The 17715-nt window shown below is 36.1% G+C and overlaps 1 protein-coding gene across 2 annotated transcripts; it reads right to left on the bottom strand.

Annotated features, from left to right (window-relative positions):
* Positions 1-11667: 11667 nt before the first annotated feature.
* On the bottom strand, positions 11668-15448 carry LOC148015855 (CBL-interacting protein kinase 23-like). Of its 2 annotated transcripts, none has more exons than XM_087663672.1 (14): positions 14839-15448; positions 14611-14673; positions 14451-14522; positions 14222-14329; positions 14041-14121; positions 13888-13941; positions 13673-13798; positions 13488-13577; positions 13259-13384; positions 13073-13177; positions 12854-12973; positions 12646-12702; positions 12477-12551; positions 11668-12328 (listed from the first exon to the last, which is right to left on the bottom strand). In XM_087663672.1, the coding sequence occupies exons 1-14, from the start codon at positions 15025-15027 to the stop codon at positions 12254-12256; spliced, it is 1341 nt and encodes a 446-aa protein (XP_087519798.1). In that variant the 5' UTR covers positions 15028-15448; the 3' UTR covers positions 11668-12253. The 2 variants fall into 2 exon arrangements, with proteins under 2 accessions (XP_087519798.1, XP_087519797.1); XM_087663671.1 differs by having other exon boundaries at positions 14830-15445.
* Between the last annotated feature and the right edge of the window lie 2267 nt (positions 15449-17715).

Genomic DNA, 17715 nt, shown 5'->3' with positions numbered 1-17715 from the left:
TTCGAATCCTTGCTGTCCTTGTAGATTTAGTAACATGCCCTCCCTATTGCCTTGCCACTTCTTTCACCTTTCGCACATTAACTTTATTCACTCTATTAAACTCCACATTTTGACTGCAACAAAATACACAAATGACTATCTCCCCAAAAAGTATACATTACCTTGATGCAAATACAATTAGAATAACTATCTCCCATACCCATGCGAACGGCTTCACGCAGGCAAGCATCGAAGAGACGATGTTGTGGTTGTTCTCTTTAATTCAACCAAATCAATTGCATTCAATAGAGTCGAATGCACTATATCTGAAACATCGTCCATGGCTTTGCGTTGTTCCATGATGACTACACGAAACTTTCAATAGAGTATAAGAGTCCCAATAGAGAAATCTCAAAGCCATTGAAGACACAATCGATAAACACATTTGCAACTAAAAACCCTAGATTAAAAATGTCTTGGACTCAAAGATAAAAGAATAGTCATGCATGAACATATGCATAAACAACCATGCATGATCACATGCATGCACAGTGCTCGCCAAAAGTCAATTAATGATTCCCCTCTCCAATGGATGTCCATTCATCCACATGTGCACATGACACTCACTAAAGGCCCAGCAAGTATCACTCAAACTTGAAGATATATTAGTCTCAAGGGTATCCTAGACTCGAAAGTGAAAGAATGCACACATATTAGGCCCAAGATGGTCTAACCTCCCCTCTCTCCCTCCCCCATTCTCTCTCTCTCTCTCTCTCTCTCTCTCTCTCTCTCTCTCTCTCTCTCTCTCTCTCTCTCTCTCTCTCTCTCTCTCTCTCTCTCTCTCTCTCTCTCTCTCTCTCTCTCTCTCTCTCTCTCTCTCTCTCTCTCTTCCAAGCCCTGCTAATGGATGTTCATTCGTCTACATCCGTACATAGGTCTTGCCAAAGACTCGAATGTGTTGAAGATCCAAAGGTGTCCGAGGCTTAAATGTGAATGAATACCAAGGTGAAAATATGAAAAAATAAACTATTAAAATAGATTCAAAAAATTTATAATTTGAAAGAGATAGACAATGTTTTTCGAAATGGAGATTTTCATCAATTGAATCAAATACAATAAACTCATTTAAAAAGTCTTGGAGAGGTTATATATATCAAGTAAAGCATGGATTCAAGGATGTGCTTATGCGGCGACTCATCCAAGTTAACATTGCCAAAAACCTATCTAGATAAACTTTGAAAGAAGCAAGTTTCACATCAAGGGCAATGTTCTGGAGTGTAAGGGGATGACCCTACACGGCGATTTATCTGGGTTAACATTGCCGAAAACCTATTAAGACAAACTTTCAAAAAAGTAAGTTACATATCAAGGGAAACATTCTCCGGTGTGCGACCAAGCTCTCATTCTTGTGAGCAATTAACTCACATATGCCATCCTCTATACTACCAGCACTGTCAATAAGATCTTTCATCTTCTCATCATGATCATCCAAGAATCCAATACGTGACCAATATTTTCGAACATGGTTATATATCTCCCTTATGTAACCCTTGATTTCTTCTAACTCATCATGTATCCTCACCCCATCACAAAGGTTCCCTTTGTATTTCTCCTCCAAAATTCTCTCGATCCTCTGTAGACGACTACCAATGCTCTCATCAAGAGACATTGAAGCCCTTTGACGTCGAAATAGTACCTTCACTTGCTTCTCAAGCCCATCCAAGAGATTAATGACTCTCAAGAAACTAACAAAACTTTCATATCCTCCAACATGCCTAAGTGCACGCTGAACTACCTTCTTCCTTGTAATCTCTTTCTCTTTGCACATATTCATTTGCATGCTGGGAGCGCACTGCACAACATTTGCTACAAACACATTTTTTTCCTCCATGCTGCACAAAATGCATGCATCAACATTGAGGTGCATATCAACTATTCTTATCTTATCTTAAAATTTAGAAATAGTGAAAAATTCTAGATTGCATTAGATTAACTTCAAATGCATTAAATTTAAAACACATGTGCATTAGACCGTATGATTGATTACAATAGGATTTTCTATAGTAAGTAGCATCTGGAGTGAGGTTTCAATTTATTTATCCCACACATAGGACTCAAGTGGGTCTTCAAGGTGTATTTGGATTATTTCAAGCAAATTCCCATGGCTCCACAAGTGAGAGATTAGAGTTTTTGTCACAATGGATGTATCCATTTCATGATGCAAAACCCCCCTCACGTGAACAAATTCAAAATGACCAGTGAGTTGGCTTTTTAATTGGTGTACCTAACGTTGCATGGTGCACACCGTACAATATCCTTTCTTAGAAAATCATGCCCTACGACAATGCAACATTCCCCACTCCTGCCAATAAAACTATAGCTCACACATTAAACAACCTCTTAAGTTTAAAAATGTCAATAATAGGTTTTTAATGCCATTAAGTATTATTATATCCATGCCAACCCCATGAATCGCAATGAGCGAGGTAAAGGATAGTTCTACCTCTCAATAATGAAAGTCATGATCATGAATAAATAAATAGTATTGTAATATAATATAATTTAGCTCTACTTTGGTACCTTTAGGGGTTGACAATATAATGCATATATCTTATCAAGTTACTACAGAACCTTCCACTCCATAAAACACATGTGCATTAGACCATATGATCAATTATAATAGGATTTGCTATAGCAAGTAACATCTAGAGCGAGGTTTCAATTTGTTTATTCAACACATAGGACTCAAGTGGGTCTTCAAGGTGCAAATTCCCATGGCGCCCCAGGTGAGAGATTAGAGTTTTTGTCACAATGGATGTATCCATTTCAATATTCCTATGAATACATGCATCATGATGCAAAACCCCCCTCTCAGTCTTAAGTTTGTACCTTATAGTTATACCCACTCACGAATTACAATGAGCAAAGTCAAGGATGGATCTTTTGGTGAACCCAATGTTACAATGACCAGTGAGTTAGCTTTTTAATTGGTGTACCTAAGTTTGTATGATGCACACCATACAATATCATTTCTTAGAAAATCATGCCCTAGGACGATGCAACACTCCCTATTCCTGCCAATAAAACTATAGCTCACACACTAAACAACTTCCTAAGTTTAAAAGCATCAATAATAGGTTTTTAATAATGCCCCACGAATCGCAATGAGTGAGGCAAAGGATAGTTCTATCTCTCAATAATGAAAGTCATGAGTAAATTCCACTCTGGTACATATAAGGATTAACAATATAATACATATCTTAAAGTTACTACATAATCCTCCACTCCATGTTTAAAAATCAACATAAAAGATATCTTCCACTCCACATCTTAAAACACATATCCTAAAATGTTTATTCCAATCTGATGTAGATCCTCATATTTTAAAGTATGTGGGTGGGTATTCTCTATACAAATCCAACATTAATCAAAAACCCCACAATTTCAAAAGCTGAGAGAGAGAGAGAGAGAGAGAGACAGAGAGAGAGACAGAGAGACAGAGAGACAGAGAGACAGAGAGAGAGAGAGAGAGAGAGAGAGAGACACACACATACATACGTATGTAGAGTTTGTCTACAAAAACCAAATTTAAATCTTAAACTCAAATCAAAATTTCAAACAGTGGAGAGAGAGAGAGAGAGAGAGAGAGAGAGAGGGAGGGAGGGAGAGCTACTTTCCTTACTCGAATGTATACAACATATCACCATATCCATTTGTTTTCAAACAATGGAGAGAGAGAGAGCATATATACGCATGTAGAGTTTGCCTCCACTTTTAATTGTTTCTTTAATTCGTGTGTATATTTAGTTATAATTACTTATATACGAATTAGTCAATTCATCAATCAGTTTAATAATTCGAATTACATTAAAAAATAATACAAATTAGTCAACTAATCAATCAGTTTTAATTTAATTAGCTAACTTTAACTAATAATAATAATATATAAATGAACAATCAAAATTAAAAAATTCAATTACTCAATCAATCCATTTAATTAAATAATATGAATATTTAATTAGTAAAAATAAAAATTCACCTCTTATACATATAATATTAATTTAGTATTATTATTATTCACCTAATTAGTCAACTAATCAATTTAAATAAGCAATCAACTAATTCATTTAACTAATAAGTAATTAGCTTCTTATTAGCAATTCAACTAAGTAACTTGTTAGTAATTTATATAATAAGTAATCAATCTATATATAATATAATATAACTACTATAACTATAGCCATATAATAATATTTATATCTATAATATAACTATTATTTATTTATTCATCATTATTATTTTTAATAATTAACTTAACTACTATCACTAATACTAATATACTAATCAATCTAATAATAATTATAACTATAATTATTACTATTATTATGCTATTATACTATATTATAAATATTATAATATAAATATAACTATTATTTAATTAATTACTTAACCTAACTAATTCACTAATGCTAATATATATACTAATCAATGTAACATTAATATCTAATTCACTAATACTAATATTTTAAGAAAATAATAAAATATAAGCACAACTAAGTAACTTGTTAGTAATTTAACTAATAAGTAATCAATCTATATATAATATAATATAACTATTATTCATTCATTCATTATTATTATTTTTAATTGATTAACTTAATTACTATCACTAATACTAATATACTAATCAATCCAATAATTATTACAATTAAATAACTATAACTATAATTATTATTATTAATATGTTATTATACTATATTATAATTATTATAGTATAAACATAACTATTATTAATTTAATTAATTAATTAATTAACCTAACTAATTCACTAATACTGTAATATATACTAATCAATGTAACACTAATATCTAATTCATTAATACTAATATTTTAAGAAATAATAAATATAAGATAAGATAATTCATTATTAATTAATTAGTGATTAAATTAAAGTAATTACTACCTAATATCTATTATATTAAAATGTAATATTAATTTAATATTATTATATATTAATATTATATCAATATCATGTTTAATTACTAATTACGAATATATATATATATATATATATATATATGAATATATAAACTTATATCCATCCTATTTAATTTACTTAGTTATTAATTTAAACCAAAGTAATAATTACTAACTAATATCTATCATATTAATTATAATTATAATATGAATATTAATCAATATTATATATCTATCCTAGTAACATTAATCTATATCATACAACCAATAAAATAAACTAATAATACATACAACTAATAATAACAAAGTAAAAACTAATATCTATATGTATTTTCTATATTTATATCTATCTAAATAAACTATAAACTAATTTGAAGAATACCAATAATATAATAATACGTACAATGCAACTAAATGTATATTAAACTACAACTAATTATTATTAATCTGAATAACTAACAATAACGTTAATAATCCGAATAACAACATAACAATGATAATAACTATAAACTAATATCTATATCTAAATTAATTAATTTGAATAAAATAATAATAACAACAATAAACTAATATTACATACAAACATGCAACTTAAAATATAACTAATTATTATATCATAATATTAATCAATATTATATATCTATCACGTTTAATTACTACTATTTAATTATTTATTAAATTAAAGTAAAGTAATTACTAACTAACTAACTAATATCTATCATGTTAATTATAATATTGTTATTATAGTATTATATATTATATTATTATATTATAATTAGAATATTAATCCACAATGTATATCTATACTAGTTAATTACTACAATATATAATATTATAATATCTATCATGTTTAATTACTAATTTACTAATATTTACTAAAGTAATTACTAACTAATATCTATCATGTTAATTATAATATTATAATTTTAAATACTAATATATCTATCATATTTAATTATTAATAATACATAAAACTAATAACAATCACAGAGAAAATAATATCTATATATTTAATAAACTAATAATAATAATTCTAAATAAAATAAGCTAAACAAACATGAATAATAATAACGATAATAATAATAATATTATTAAACTAAATATATATAAAAGTATACCTAATTATTATTAGTTATGGTTTTATAATAAAAAATAATAATTATTCAAATTAATAACAATACATATCTATACTAATAACTATTAAAATAATAACAAATAACTAATAATACATACAACTAACAATATATCTAAATGAACTAAGTTGAATGAATGAATTGAATAATACCATAAAATAATAATAAACTAATAAAACAACCAAGTAATAATAAAGTGAATAACAATAATAATATAATAAAAACTAATTAAAATAAGAAAAAATTTAAAATACCAACTAAGTTGATTACAATAACTATAACAATAATATATTAATATTATATTATATCATAAAATTAATCACATCATATTATCTTTATATATATATCTACTAATAAAATAATAACTAATAGCTAATCATTATCTTTATATTATCTTCTATATATATTTATACCAGTAAAATAATACCATTATAAAATAATAATAAACTAAATAACAAATAAACTATTTAAATCAACAAAAAATTTAACTAAAGTAATTAAATTAAAATAACAACTAAAATTATTAATAATAAAATAATAACTAATAACTAATAATACAACCATAATACAATAATAATAAACTAAATGATAACTAAACTAATTACTAATAAAATAATAACTAATAACTAATAATACATACAACTAACAATATCTAGCAATGATAGACTAATAATAAATTGAATAACAACTAAAATAATTAGATTAAAATAACAACTAAACTAAACTAATTACTAATAAAATAAAATAATAACGAATATTTAATAATGCATACAGCTAACAATATCTTACTACTATATTATTTTAGCTATAGGTTCAAAAAGCCCCGAACCTCTAAAGGGCTTCCCGAACCTAATCCCTTTTCCAAACCTCCCTCTTTTTCCCTTCCCCTCTTTCTCTTCCCCCTCATTTTTTTCATTAAAGCCTTTCCTCCCCTCCCTCACCTCCCTTTTTTAAATTAAAACCCCTTCCTGTCTCTCTCTCACTTATAATCTCTCTCTTTCTTTTTCCCTCCCTTTTTTAATTAAATTTCTCCTCTCTCTCTCTCTCTCTCTCTCTCTCTCTCTCTCTCTCTCTCAGATTAAACTTTTAAATGTAAACTTTTTGTTTAATTAAAATAAAGAGAGAGAGAGAGACAGACAGATAGACAGAGACATATATATATATATGTATATATATATATATATATATATATAGACACACACACACACACACACAAAGAGCAAAAAAGAAAGAAAAGGAGAGAGAGGGAGAGAGAAGGGGAACACAAAGAAAGAGAATTATAGAGAGAGAAAATATAAAATTTAAAAAAGAGAGAGAAAAAGAAAAAAAAGAGGGGGAAGAGAGACAGAGAGAAGTAACTTTTGAGAAAGAAAGAAAGGGAGAAAGAAGAAGGAGAGAGAGAGAGAGAGAGAGAGAGAATATATAATTTAAAAGAGAGAGGAGAGAAGAAAAAGATCAAATTTAAAAGAGAGAGAGGGAGAGAAGAAAAAACGAAAATAAAGAGAAAAGGGAGAAGAAGGAGAGAGAGAGAGAGAGAGAGAGAGAGAGGAGAAGAGAGAATATAAACATAAAGAGATTTATAAATAGGAAAAAGATAAAATTTACATACTTTAAAAGAGACTGAGAGGGGGAGGGAAGAAAGTGAAATAAGAAAAAGAAGAAGAAGAAGAAGAAGAAGAGAGAGAGAGAAAGAGAGAATGTGTAGAGAGAATTAAAGAGAGAAAATATAAAATAGAGAAAGAGAAGAAAAAGAGAGGAGAGAGAGAGAGAGAGAGAAGAAAAATTTTGAAAAGAGAATGAAGAGAGAGAGAGAGAGAGAATAAGAAGAAAAAAAAGAAAAAAAGAGGAGGGAGAGAGAGAAGAGAGAATAAAAAGAGAGAAAGAGAGAAGAAAAGCAAGGAGAGAAAAGAGAAAGAGAGAGAGAGAGAACCATGAGAGGAAAAAAAATAAACTAAAATATCTTACTACTATATTATTTTAGCTATAGGTTCGCAAAGCCCCAACCTTCTAGAGGGCTTCTCGAACCTAGCCCCTTTTTCAAACCTCCCTCCATTTCCCCTCCCCTCTTTCTCACGTGTAATATCTCATTTTCTCTTCCTCCTCCCTTTTTTTAGTAAAGCCTCCCCTCCTCTCCCCCCCACCTCTCTTTTTTAAATTAGAATCCTCTCCCCTCTCTCTCACTTATAATCTCTCTCTTTCTTTTCCCCAAGCTCCCCTTTTTAATTAAATTCCTCCCCCCTTCCCCCTCTCTCTCATATATAGGGCCTAGGTTCTCTCTCTCTCTCTCTCTCTCTCTCTCTCTCTCTCTCTCTCTCTTTTAGATTAAACTTTTAAATGTAAACTTTATTTTAAACAAAAAATTTACATTTAAAATTTTAATCATATATATATATCCAAAGAGCAAAAAAGAAAGAAGAGGAGAGGGAGGGAGTGAGAGAGAGAAAAACAGAGAGAGATTTATAGAGAGGAAAAGAAAAAAGAATAAGAGAGGAAAGAGAAGGAAGAGAGACAGAAAGAAAATGAGAGAGAGAGAGAGAGAGAGAAAATAAGAAGAGAATTTGAACACGAGAGAATTATAGAGAGAGAAAATATAAAATTTAAAAGAAAGAAATAGAATTATAGAGAGATGAAACATAAAATTTAAGAGACAGAGAAAAAGAAAAAAGAAAAAGAGAGGAGAGAGGGGAAAGAGAGAGAAGAAAATGAGAATTATAGAGGAAATAAAGAAAAAAATTAAAGAGAAAAAAAGAAAAAATTACTACTTTTTTAATTAAAATAAGAGAGAAATATACAAAGAGAAAAAAAGAAAGAAGATGAGAGGGAGGGAGAGAGGGGAAACAAAGAGAAATAGAATTATAGAGAAAATATAAAATTTAAGAGAGGGAGAGAGGAAAGAAAAAAGGAAAAGAGAGAAGAGAGGGAGGAGAGAGACATAGAGAAGAAAATGAAAGAGAGAATTTAAACACAGAGAGAATTATAGAGAGAAAATTTAAAAGAAAGAGAAAAGAAAAAATCTTAAAGAGAAAAAAAGAGGAGAGAGAGAGAGAGAGAGAGAGAAGAATAATTAGAAGAAAGAGGAAGAGGGATGGGGAAAATGAGAAAATAGAAGTCTTTTAAAAATTTAAATATTTTTTGAGAAAGAGAAGAGAGAGAGAGAGAGAGAGAAGATATAATTTAAAAGAGGAGAGAAAAAAAAGATAAAATTTAAAAGAGAGGGAGAGAAGAAAAAACGAAAAATAAAGAGAAATGGAAGAAGAAAAAAAGAGAAGAGAGAGAGAGAGAGAGAGAGAGAGAGAGAGAGAGAGAGAGAAAGGAGAAGAGAAAATATAAACATAAAGAGAGAATTATATATAGGAAAAATATTAAATTTACATACTTTAAGAGAGACTAAGGGGAGGGACAAAGTGAAAGAAGAAAAAGAAGAGAGAGAGAGAGAGAGAGAGAGAGAGAGAGAGAACATGTAGAGAGAATTATAGAGAGAGAAGATAAAATAGAGGAGAAAGAGAAAGAAAAGAGAGAAGAGAGAGAGAAGAAAAAATTAAAAAAGAGAATGAAGAGAGAGAGAGAGAGAGAGAGAGAGAAGAAGAAGAAGAAGAAGAAGAAGAAAAAATGAAAAATGAAAAAAGAGGGAGAGAGAAGGAAAAGAGAGGGGAGAGGGGAGAGAATAAAGAGAGAAAAAAAGCAAGGAGAAAAAAGCAGAGAGAGAACCAGGACAAGAAAAAAAATAAACTAAAATAGAAGGCGGAGAAAGAGATAGAGAGAGAATTAGACAGGGAATTTGGAGGGGGGAGAGAGAGAGAGAGAAAACATAGGAAAGAGAAAGATGAGAAATGGATTGTTGAGCGAAGTTGTCGTGCGATAGCACCGGCTACTTCAATCACCGCTTCGAGGTTGCGAAGCGGCCTAGTGTTCTACGCACACGAAGCGCGCACGAAACGCTATTCTAGGTAAAATAATACCATAATAAAACAATAATAAACTGAATAACAACTAAAATTTTTAAAATAACAAAACAATACCAATAACTATTTATTCATTTATTGATTTAATAACTTAATATATTAATATTAATCTAATTAATAATAACTAATTAATAATTAATTATATTATTAAAATTAAGTATTAATTAATAAAATTAACTATTAACTATAACTAATTAATAGCCATTAACTATATTAAATATAACTATTAAATAAAACAATAACACAAGCACAAGCAAGCATGGACGTGATGAGACGAGCGACCACGAGCATGGATGTGACAGGGATGGGAGGCCGCATGTGGACAACAAAGAGAGAATGGGACAACCACAAGCAATGGCCACGACGACCAACAAGGGAGGCCCGACAGCCACAACGGCCACATGCGACCACAAGGCAAGCCGAGGTAGGAGGCCACAGACGGGGATGTGGACAAGGCGGGAGGCCGCACAGACAAGTGGAGAGAGAGACAGACAGACAAAGCCCTTCCCACCCTCAACAAAGAGACAGAGAGAGAGAGAGAGAGAGAGAGAGAGAGTGAGAGAGAGTGAGAGAGAGTGAGAGAGAGAGAGAGAGAGAGACCACCTACTGCACCTGGACGCCTCGACCACCTGCTGGGCCTAGACATCTGGACCACCTGCGAACACCTGCTGCTTGCTTATACCTTGCTCCTTGGACCCGACAAAAAAGGCAATGGGGCAATGCATGCACATATTAAATGACCTCAATAGTTGATTGCAAAAAATTCAAATTCAAATTCAAATATGAACATGTAAGCTTGAGGAGAGTACAAGTTCGAGCTCAAAAATGGAGGTTCAAGAATTCACCGAGCCTACAACCACAATAAAGAAAAAAATTGAGATGGAATGAGATCATTTCCTTTATAAACAATGAATTAGAGGTTATATATTTATTTATACCATGCAAATCCTTTCATATCAACAAATGATGTTTATCTTTAGATGTCCATCCTATAAGCAAGTGTCTAAAGTGTCTAAAAGCTCTCAACGAGGGAAAATCATTCTTTTTTCCCCTTACAAATGCTTCGGTCCGCCGTTTCACTCACTCACAGTTGACGGTCTAAAGCACTTCGCGTTTTAGTGCATTGAACGTTACAAGCGTTTCGAGTTTCAGTGCCGACAAAACGCTTCTTGCAATTACAATGACTGACATAAGGGACATTATTTGGATAGCTATTCGGATAATTATTTTCACCGCAGACAAGCTGACAAGAAGAGGCATCGCAGGGGCTGACTGTAGCTTTGGAGCAACTGAGGATTAAACGTCTTCTGGGACGGCTGTATTACCATGCGCGGTTGGGAGCTGGTACTCGCTTAAGTAGAGTTCCTGGAAAGCACCGAGTGCAACGTGAAATCTTTAGTATCACTAGCGACTTGGAGAGATCGAACAAAGTTGGTATCACCTTTCTTCGTCTCCTATGGGAGCTACAAATGAAAGGTGTTTTGGAGGTCATGCTATAGTTAGCAAAGTTCAGTTGTTTTTAGAGCTTTCGTGTTTACTCGGGACATTTAACCTAAGGGTTTCCCCCCTTTTTCTGGTAATTCGACACTTCATTAATATTAGAAAACATCACAGCGTCTAAAAACGCATAGAAGATGTAACAGTTCTGATTCTCCCGAACGAAGAGAAGAGAATAGCATTGCATTATGAAGGCCGCATGGATGCATTTGTATCGATTACAGTTACGTTGTGACATCTTACACGTTGATGTGGGTTACATATTAATGCGGAAAGGACAAACCCCTCTCGAGCGGAATGGACAAACCCCTCTTGAGCGGCTCGGTCCTAAAGGGAGGAGATCTTTGAGCGGCTCAGTTCTAAAGAGAGTCAAAAGATCTCCGATTTCCTTTGCTATCGGCGAATACATGATCACAACAGGTACTTATCTGTCGCGAAATAGTTGAGTGAGCTCAATGCAATGACCTTTGGAGCAGATAATATCTCAATTTGTTAGAGAAGACGAGCGGAAGATTCGCCTCCATATCAAGCCGAAAATTAAAGAAGATAGGCCATCTCATGGTGGCATAAAAACTGCCTTGCGGAGGAGTCTGCATCACCAGGATCCTGTTCCTTTTGGAGTTATGCGTGTCAAAAATCGACAGTTAGTGAATCACGTATGCCAGTGTCTGCGAGGGAGCTTCAAAACAGCGATAGAATAGCAGATTATACTGATCCCGTCATATCTTCCTCAGTTTTCCACACAATGTCTTTCAAACCGACGGACAGCTGCTTCTGGAACTGCGATTTAAGTAAGGAAACTCAAACATATAAGTCCATGAAGATACTAGTAACAATAGAATCTATTTCGTGACAGGTGACAGTAACAAAGAGGACGTCTGAACAATGTGTTAAAGCTGTCCGTTGGGTAAAGAAAAGGAGCACATACATCCTTGTACTCTAGGGTGTCCCCGCTTGTCTTCTTTAGGTCTACCATGAAGAGAGATGGACCGACTTCGAAGACCTAGAAGAAGACACAAAAACCACTCTCTGTAAATCCAACAAGGGTAAGTAGAAATACTTCGCTTGACACAGACTTCGCTACAAAGAATTCTTACTTCGCTTGCAACTGTCAAGCAGCCTTTCCTTCCGGGCTCCTTGCTCTGCATCTTCATCTGCACAGTTAGGAAACAAAACGTTCCCGAATTCGTACGACGGTGCAAGCAAATGTGCAACTATAAAACGATGATCGCCAAGTTATTCTAATTGCCAGACATACTATCTGGCATTAGAACTTGAGGCTTCCAGGAGACCGTGCTGCCTTACCTTGTACTGCCTTGTCTTCACTCTGAACCCGAAAGCAGAGGCGAGCGATTCCATTTTACCCAGAATTTCACTCGCAGGATGCTTGGACGTGAATCTGGTCTCACTCTTTAGGCTGGAGCTCTGAAGCATGCAGAGCATCAGTTTGAGTCGATCTCAAGGGGAAAACCATACATATACGTCAGGTTAAACAAGGCGGGTAAAAGGTCCTAGTAGGCAAACCTTGTGCCCATTAAAAAGGCCTGACAGATCCAATCCGTGAGACATAGATATAAGCTCGAATGCGTTCACCAGCGCAGGCCCAGTTTGCTCTTTTACTGAGATATCCTACACGCACAGCAACAATGATAATAAGGATACACATGGCTTCTGGCCGAATTTACTTTTTGCTGGCAAAAAAATAAGCACCTCTCCACTTCCAAACACTGCATCGACATCGTCCACAGCTATATCTTCACAACTGCTGCCCCTAGATATGGAAGTATCTTCTACTTTAAACCATTCATCTTCCAAGACCTCCTTCATCGACAACCGCTGCCACAGTGCACATGGAATTCTAATGAGTCCCTACAACATTGCTCAAATATCAATATTTATTTGATCGTCTAAACCCCGCTCTCCGAGTTGAAAGGCTCACTGTCAGAGGATTAGGATCGAGTATCCTGCTGATCAGATTCTTCGCGCCAGTTGAAAACCACGATGGAAATGTAAAGTCGGCTTGCCCGATCTGGACATGCGAAGTCCACAGAAGGTCGGTCAGAAAGGAAGTGCATGCGACTAAAAGAATTCACATTCCATAATTATGTGCTTGTGCTACTGTACCTTCTTGTACAGAGAGACTATGTTCAACTCATCGAAGGGGAGATAACCCGCCAGCAAGACATAAAGTATAATTCCACATGACCACAGATCGGCAGGGGCACCGTCATATCCTTTCTCATTAATAACCTGCAGAGCATTCTGATCAGGCGTCTCGTGCAACCTTAAACCATTTAACGTGACCAACACCATTCCTCGCATTAAAAGAGAAGCTAAACCTCTGGGGCAACATAATTCGGTGTTCCGCAGGTGGTATGCAGGAGGCCATCTCCCTGCGAGGTTAGCAAACAACACATTTACGAGTCAAGACTTACACTTCTAATCGGAGTTACAAAGTCTGGTAAAACCAATTTAGAGGGAAGAGATGCTACCCAGCGCTGTTGAGCGAGCGCACTCAATCCAAAATCCGACACCTTAAGGTCACCTTTCAAGTCCAGAAGGAGATTCTCCGGCTAAAATCACAATCAATGGGAAGCAAGCATGAATCAGAATTGTTGCCAGTAAGCAAAGCGCCTAAAGAACCTCTCGCAATGAGGCGGAAACTTTCGCTACCTTGAGATCTCGATGAAAGACCCCCCTGCTATGGCAATAATCTACAGCATGAATAAGCTGTTGAAAGTACCTTCGAGCTTGACATTCGTCGAGCTTCCCGGCATCAACCTGCACAACATGTCAGCATCATAGAAGAGCTTAGAGAAGAAACGTCTGCCTTCTCTTTGAAAACAAATTTTTGCAGATAACAACTTCCTACCTACGGAGCTCTCACTCTATTAACGCTTACAATTTTGTCAAAAAGTTCACCTCCGTCAACGTATTCCAGCACAATGTACACCTTCTTCTTGCTGGCCAGAACCTGAAACTCGGCAAAGAAGCAAGGGATGAGCCGCAGCATAATCGTCGACGCAATGGAGATAAATCCGAATGCAGAACCACGCTACTACCTCCTTCAGATGCACAACATTAGGATGCTTGATAAGTTTCATTGTTGAAATCTCCCTTTTGATCTGCAGAGAAGAAATCCAATTTCACTGGTAGGACTCCAACTGCTCAAGTGCAGAGCTCTCATTACTTGAGCCGCAGATGAACAGACAAATCCTCTTGAGCATAGATTACATGAAAGCATCAAAACTGAAGCGCCTTTAACAAGAAGGTGGAGAAACCTGTTTCACCATTTTGTGCTTGAGAATTCTCTCCTTGTCAATTATCTTGATGGCCACAGCCTCTCCTGTCTCCATGTTCCTTGCATACTTGACTTTCGCGAAAGTCCCCTCCCCGAGAGTACGTCCTAGCTCGTATCTGCCGACTCTCGACGACTGCATAGTCATTCCTACGTCCCTGGCAAGCCACGGCTCCATCATCTAGACGATACTCCAGTGTGCAATTAATTCGTACTTTCTGACAAACTCAGCTGAAGCCTCAAAATGGGGACAGCTTCTCAGGAAAACTTGCGCAAGAGGTGGATCGAGAAGATAGACAGGCTGTTGCTGCTAATTAGCAACACTGAAAAAAATGAAAAATGTCGGGAGCTGCGATGCCGAGTTCGAAGAAGAATGTCAGGAATGCAGGAGTCCAAGGACAAGACGGCCTTCAGCTATGGCGGAAAGAGGACTATTTGATCGCACTGTAATACAGGTGCCCGAATTTTGACGGGGGAAGGAAGACGCCTTAACTTTCGGATGTGGAAAAGAACGTGGGAGTGAGAGAGTAAATACAGACAGTGAGAGAGAACTCTCGGCCAGGGTCCAGGGAGGAAACGTTTTATATTAAATGGGGAAAAGAGGGGGCCCGGGGGCGAGAGAGAGATTATTGTGTGTGCACTGTGCACTGTACCGCTTGTGCGTGTGAGCGTCTTTGTATGAGGGATATGAGTCTCTTGTGCCAGTCCTTCACCCTAAAGGTGTCGAGTAGCGTTGGATAGGTGTTCACTGTTGATGCTTCCACCCTCGCCCATAAACCAAGTCCCTCTCGTCTATCGACTTACTTGTAATGCTCTCTAAGTCTTCGTACCTTCTTGCAATACAACTTCGGGCCTTCAAGAGGGACCTTTGTTTTTTAGCCACTTACCACTTCTTGTTTACTTGAGTCTTGCGCCGTGTTGTGTTATGTTTCCGTACACTTGTGGGCTTGTTGAGTGGTAGGTAATACCCTATGAGGCGGTTCCACAAGGTGGGTCACCCTTGCCCTAAGACGGCTTATGACGGGTTCGTCACACTTAGTATCAAAGCAAACTCCCAGGGGGTGTGCGCAAGCTCCCAAGAGGGCAAGCTTGGTCTAAGAAAAATGGCCAAAGAAGAAATCGAATGGATATATGCAGAAAATAGACATCTCCTAGTAGATTACATGACACTAGAATTTGAAAGAAGGGAAATGTGGCAAACCAAGGTGGATTTGTTCAAAGGCAGTGAAAATCCCCTTGGCACAATGCTTTCGGTCCTAGACCGATGCATTGAGTAGGTCCATATTGACCTTGTATGAAACCGTGCTGACTTGAAAAATGTGAATGCAAAAATAGAGGAGTGGTGCAACCACCTCATCGAAGCAAGAAATTAGGATATCTTGGACTATGAAAGCACCCTCAAGCAAGGGATTGCAAGAGACTATAGTGTGAAGATTACAGCCAATGCCATGTCGAGTTCAATGGCTCAGAAGACAAACCTACTCGTCCAACTCAAAAACAAGTGACCATGTCGACCCCAACTTCCTGCATGACATAGTTGCTGCCCCTCGTCACACTCAGCTGGGTTTTGAGTGACGACTTCTTTAGTGACTAAACCAAGGACTCTGCAAAGTCAAGTGATGATGAAGATGGGCCAAGTGTCCCAACCTTTTTGAAGAAGGCCGCAAGGGCCATGGTTATGCTACACTCGGCTGAGGCCCAAGCTCAACAGAAGAAATTGGTCCACACGAAGCTGAGTTCAAGCTCACATGGAGGTGGCCCCCATTATGGCACAAAGTCGGGTTCGAACTCTTGTGACCACTTCATCATCAATGCCACCCTCCTGCCCTAACCTTCAAGCAAAGGCCAAGCACATGGTTATGAGGTCCACGTAAAAACAACTCTTACTCATGATGTAGAGGGAAAACGAGTCTCCTTGAGCCGGGAGGGTAAACAAATGGCCTAGAAGCGATCACCATGGAAGACTCCTTAAGCCGAGATATGAAGGATATCAAGCAAGCTCCTTCTACCGAGAGGAGGCCACCCACCTTGAGCCCCAATGCATATCACAAGGATGAAGAACTCCTTGAGCTAAGAATCTAAAGAAATGACCACCCCTCGTGCTGCAAGACATTAGAGTCGCATAGTAGAAAACTTGCGAAGCCATGAGACTAAAGAAACAGCCGCCTCCCATGCAAATGACAGTCATTAAGCAATTTCCTTGTGCCAGGAGAATAAAGCAACGACCAATGTAGCAGAAAGGACATAAGGAGCCAAGTTGAGCTCCAAGAAGAGGAAAAAGATGAAGGCCCAAGGTGATGCTCGAGTGAAACCTAAGAACTCGAATCCCTATCTAGAGGTGAAGGATGAGACTTCCATATCGACTCCTGAGTCTCAATCCAAGTCCGCGATTAAGAGAAAGCGCGTGACATTTGCTATGCAAGTGACCATCCACTCCTATGAGCACAATGAGCATATAAACCCTTATGCTACATTGGATAAATTAGAGGGGATCAAGCCCTCACACAACAAAGCAAAGACAACTACTAGGGTGCCTCTCGTGAGGACCAATCATGGTGATTGGATCTTCGTGAATGGATCCCAAGTGGCTGAGTTACATATCGACGCAGAGTCCGTGCTCACCATGAAGGTGAATTTCAAGGAAATCCCTTTGCCTGAAATGCCTACTAGTGCATTCAAGCCCATTCTGGTCTCTAGACCAAAAGGGTGTAATCTTCTTGGAGAGATCAAGGTAGTTGGTTGGCTACACAATCAAACCAAGTTGGTTCCAAGGAGGCTTCACCCTCTAGGTCACTCACAATGGATGCAACTCGTCATGGAGCGAGAAAGGTTGGAACAAGCTAGGAGTGAAGACTTAGCTCGTGCATGC

The sequence above is a fragment of the Lygodium microphyllum genome, chromosome 23 (assembly GCF_053477565.2).
Source record: "Lygodium microphyllum isolate KBCC chromosome 23, Lygodium_microphyllum_v1.1.10, whole genome shotgun sequence".
In the NCBI taxonomy this organism is placed as follows: domain Eukaryota; kingdom Viridiplantae; phylum Streptophyta; class Polypodiopsida; order Schizaeales; family Lygodiaceae; genus Lygodium; species Lygodium microphyllum.
This window is presented reverse-complemented; position numbering and strand designations above follow the sequence as displayed.

Excerpts from the sequence above, each read along its gene's own strand:
- LOC148015855 (XM_087663671.1), bottom strand. The coding sequence starts at position 15,027 with ATGATGGAGCCGTGGCTTGCCAGGGACGTAGGAATGACTATGCAGTCG. Across the intron at positions 14,523-14,610 it reads ATGTTGTGCATCTGAAGGAG|GTTCTGGCCAGCAAGAAGAA; the intron begins GTAGTAGCGTGG and ends GCCGAGTTTCAG. Across the intron at positions 13,799-13,887 it reads CGAATTATGTTGCCCCAGAG|GTTATTAATGAGAAAGGATA; the intron begins GTTTAGCTTCTC and ends AATGCTCTGCAG.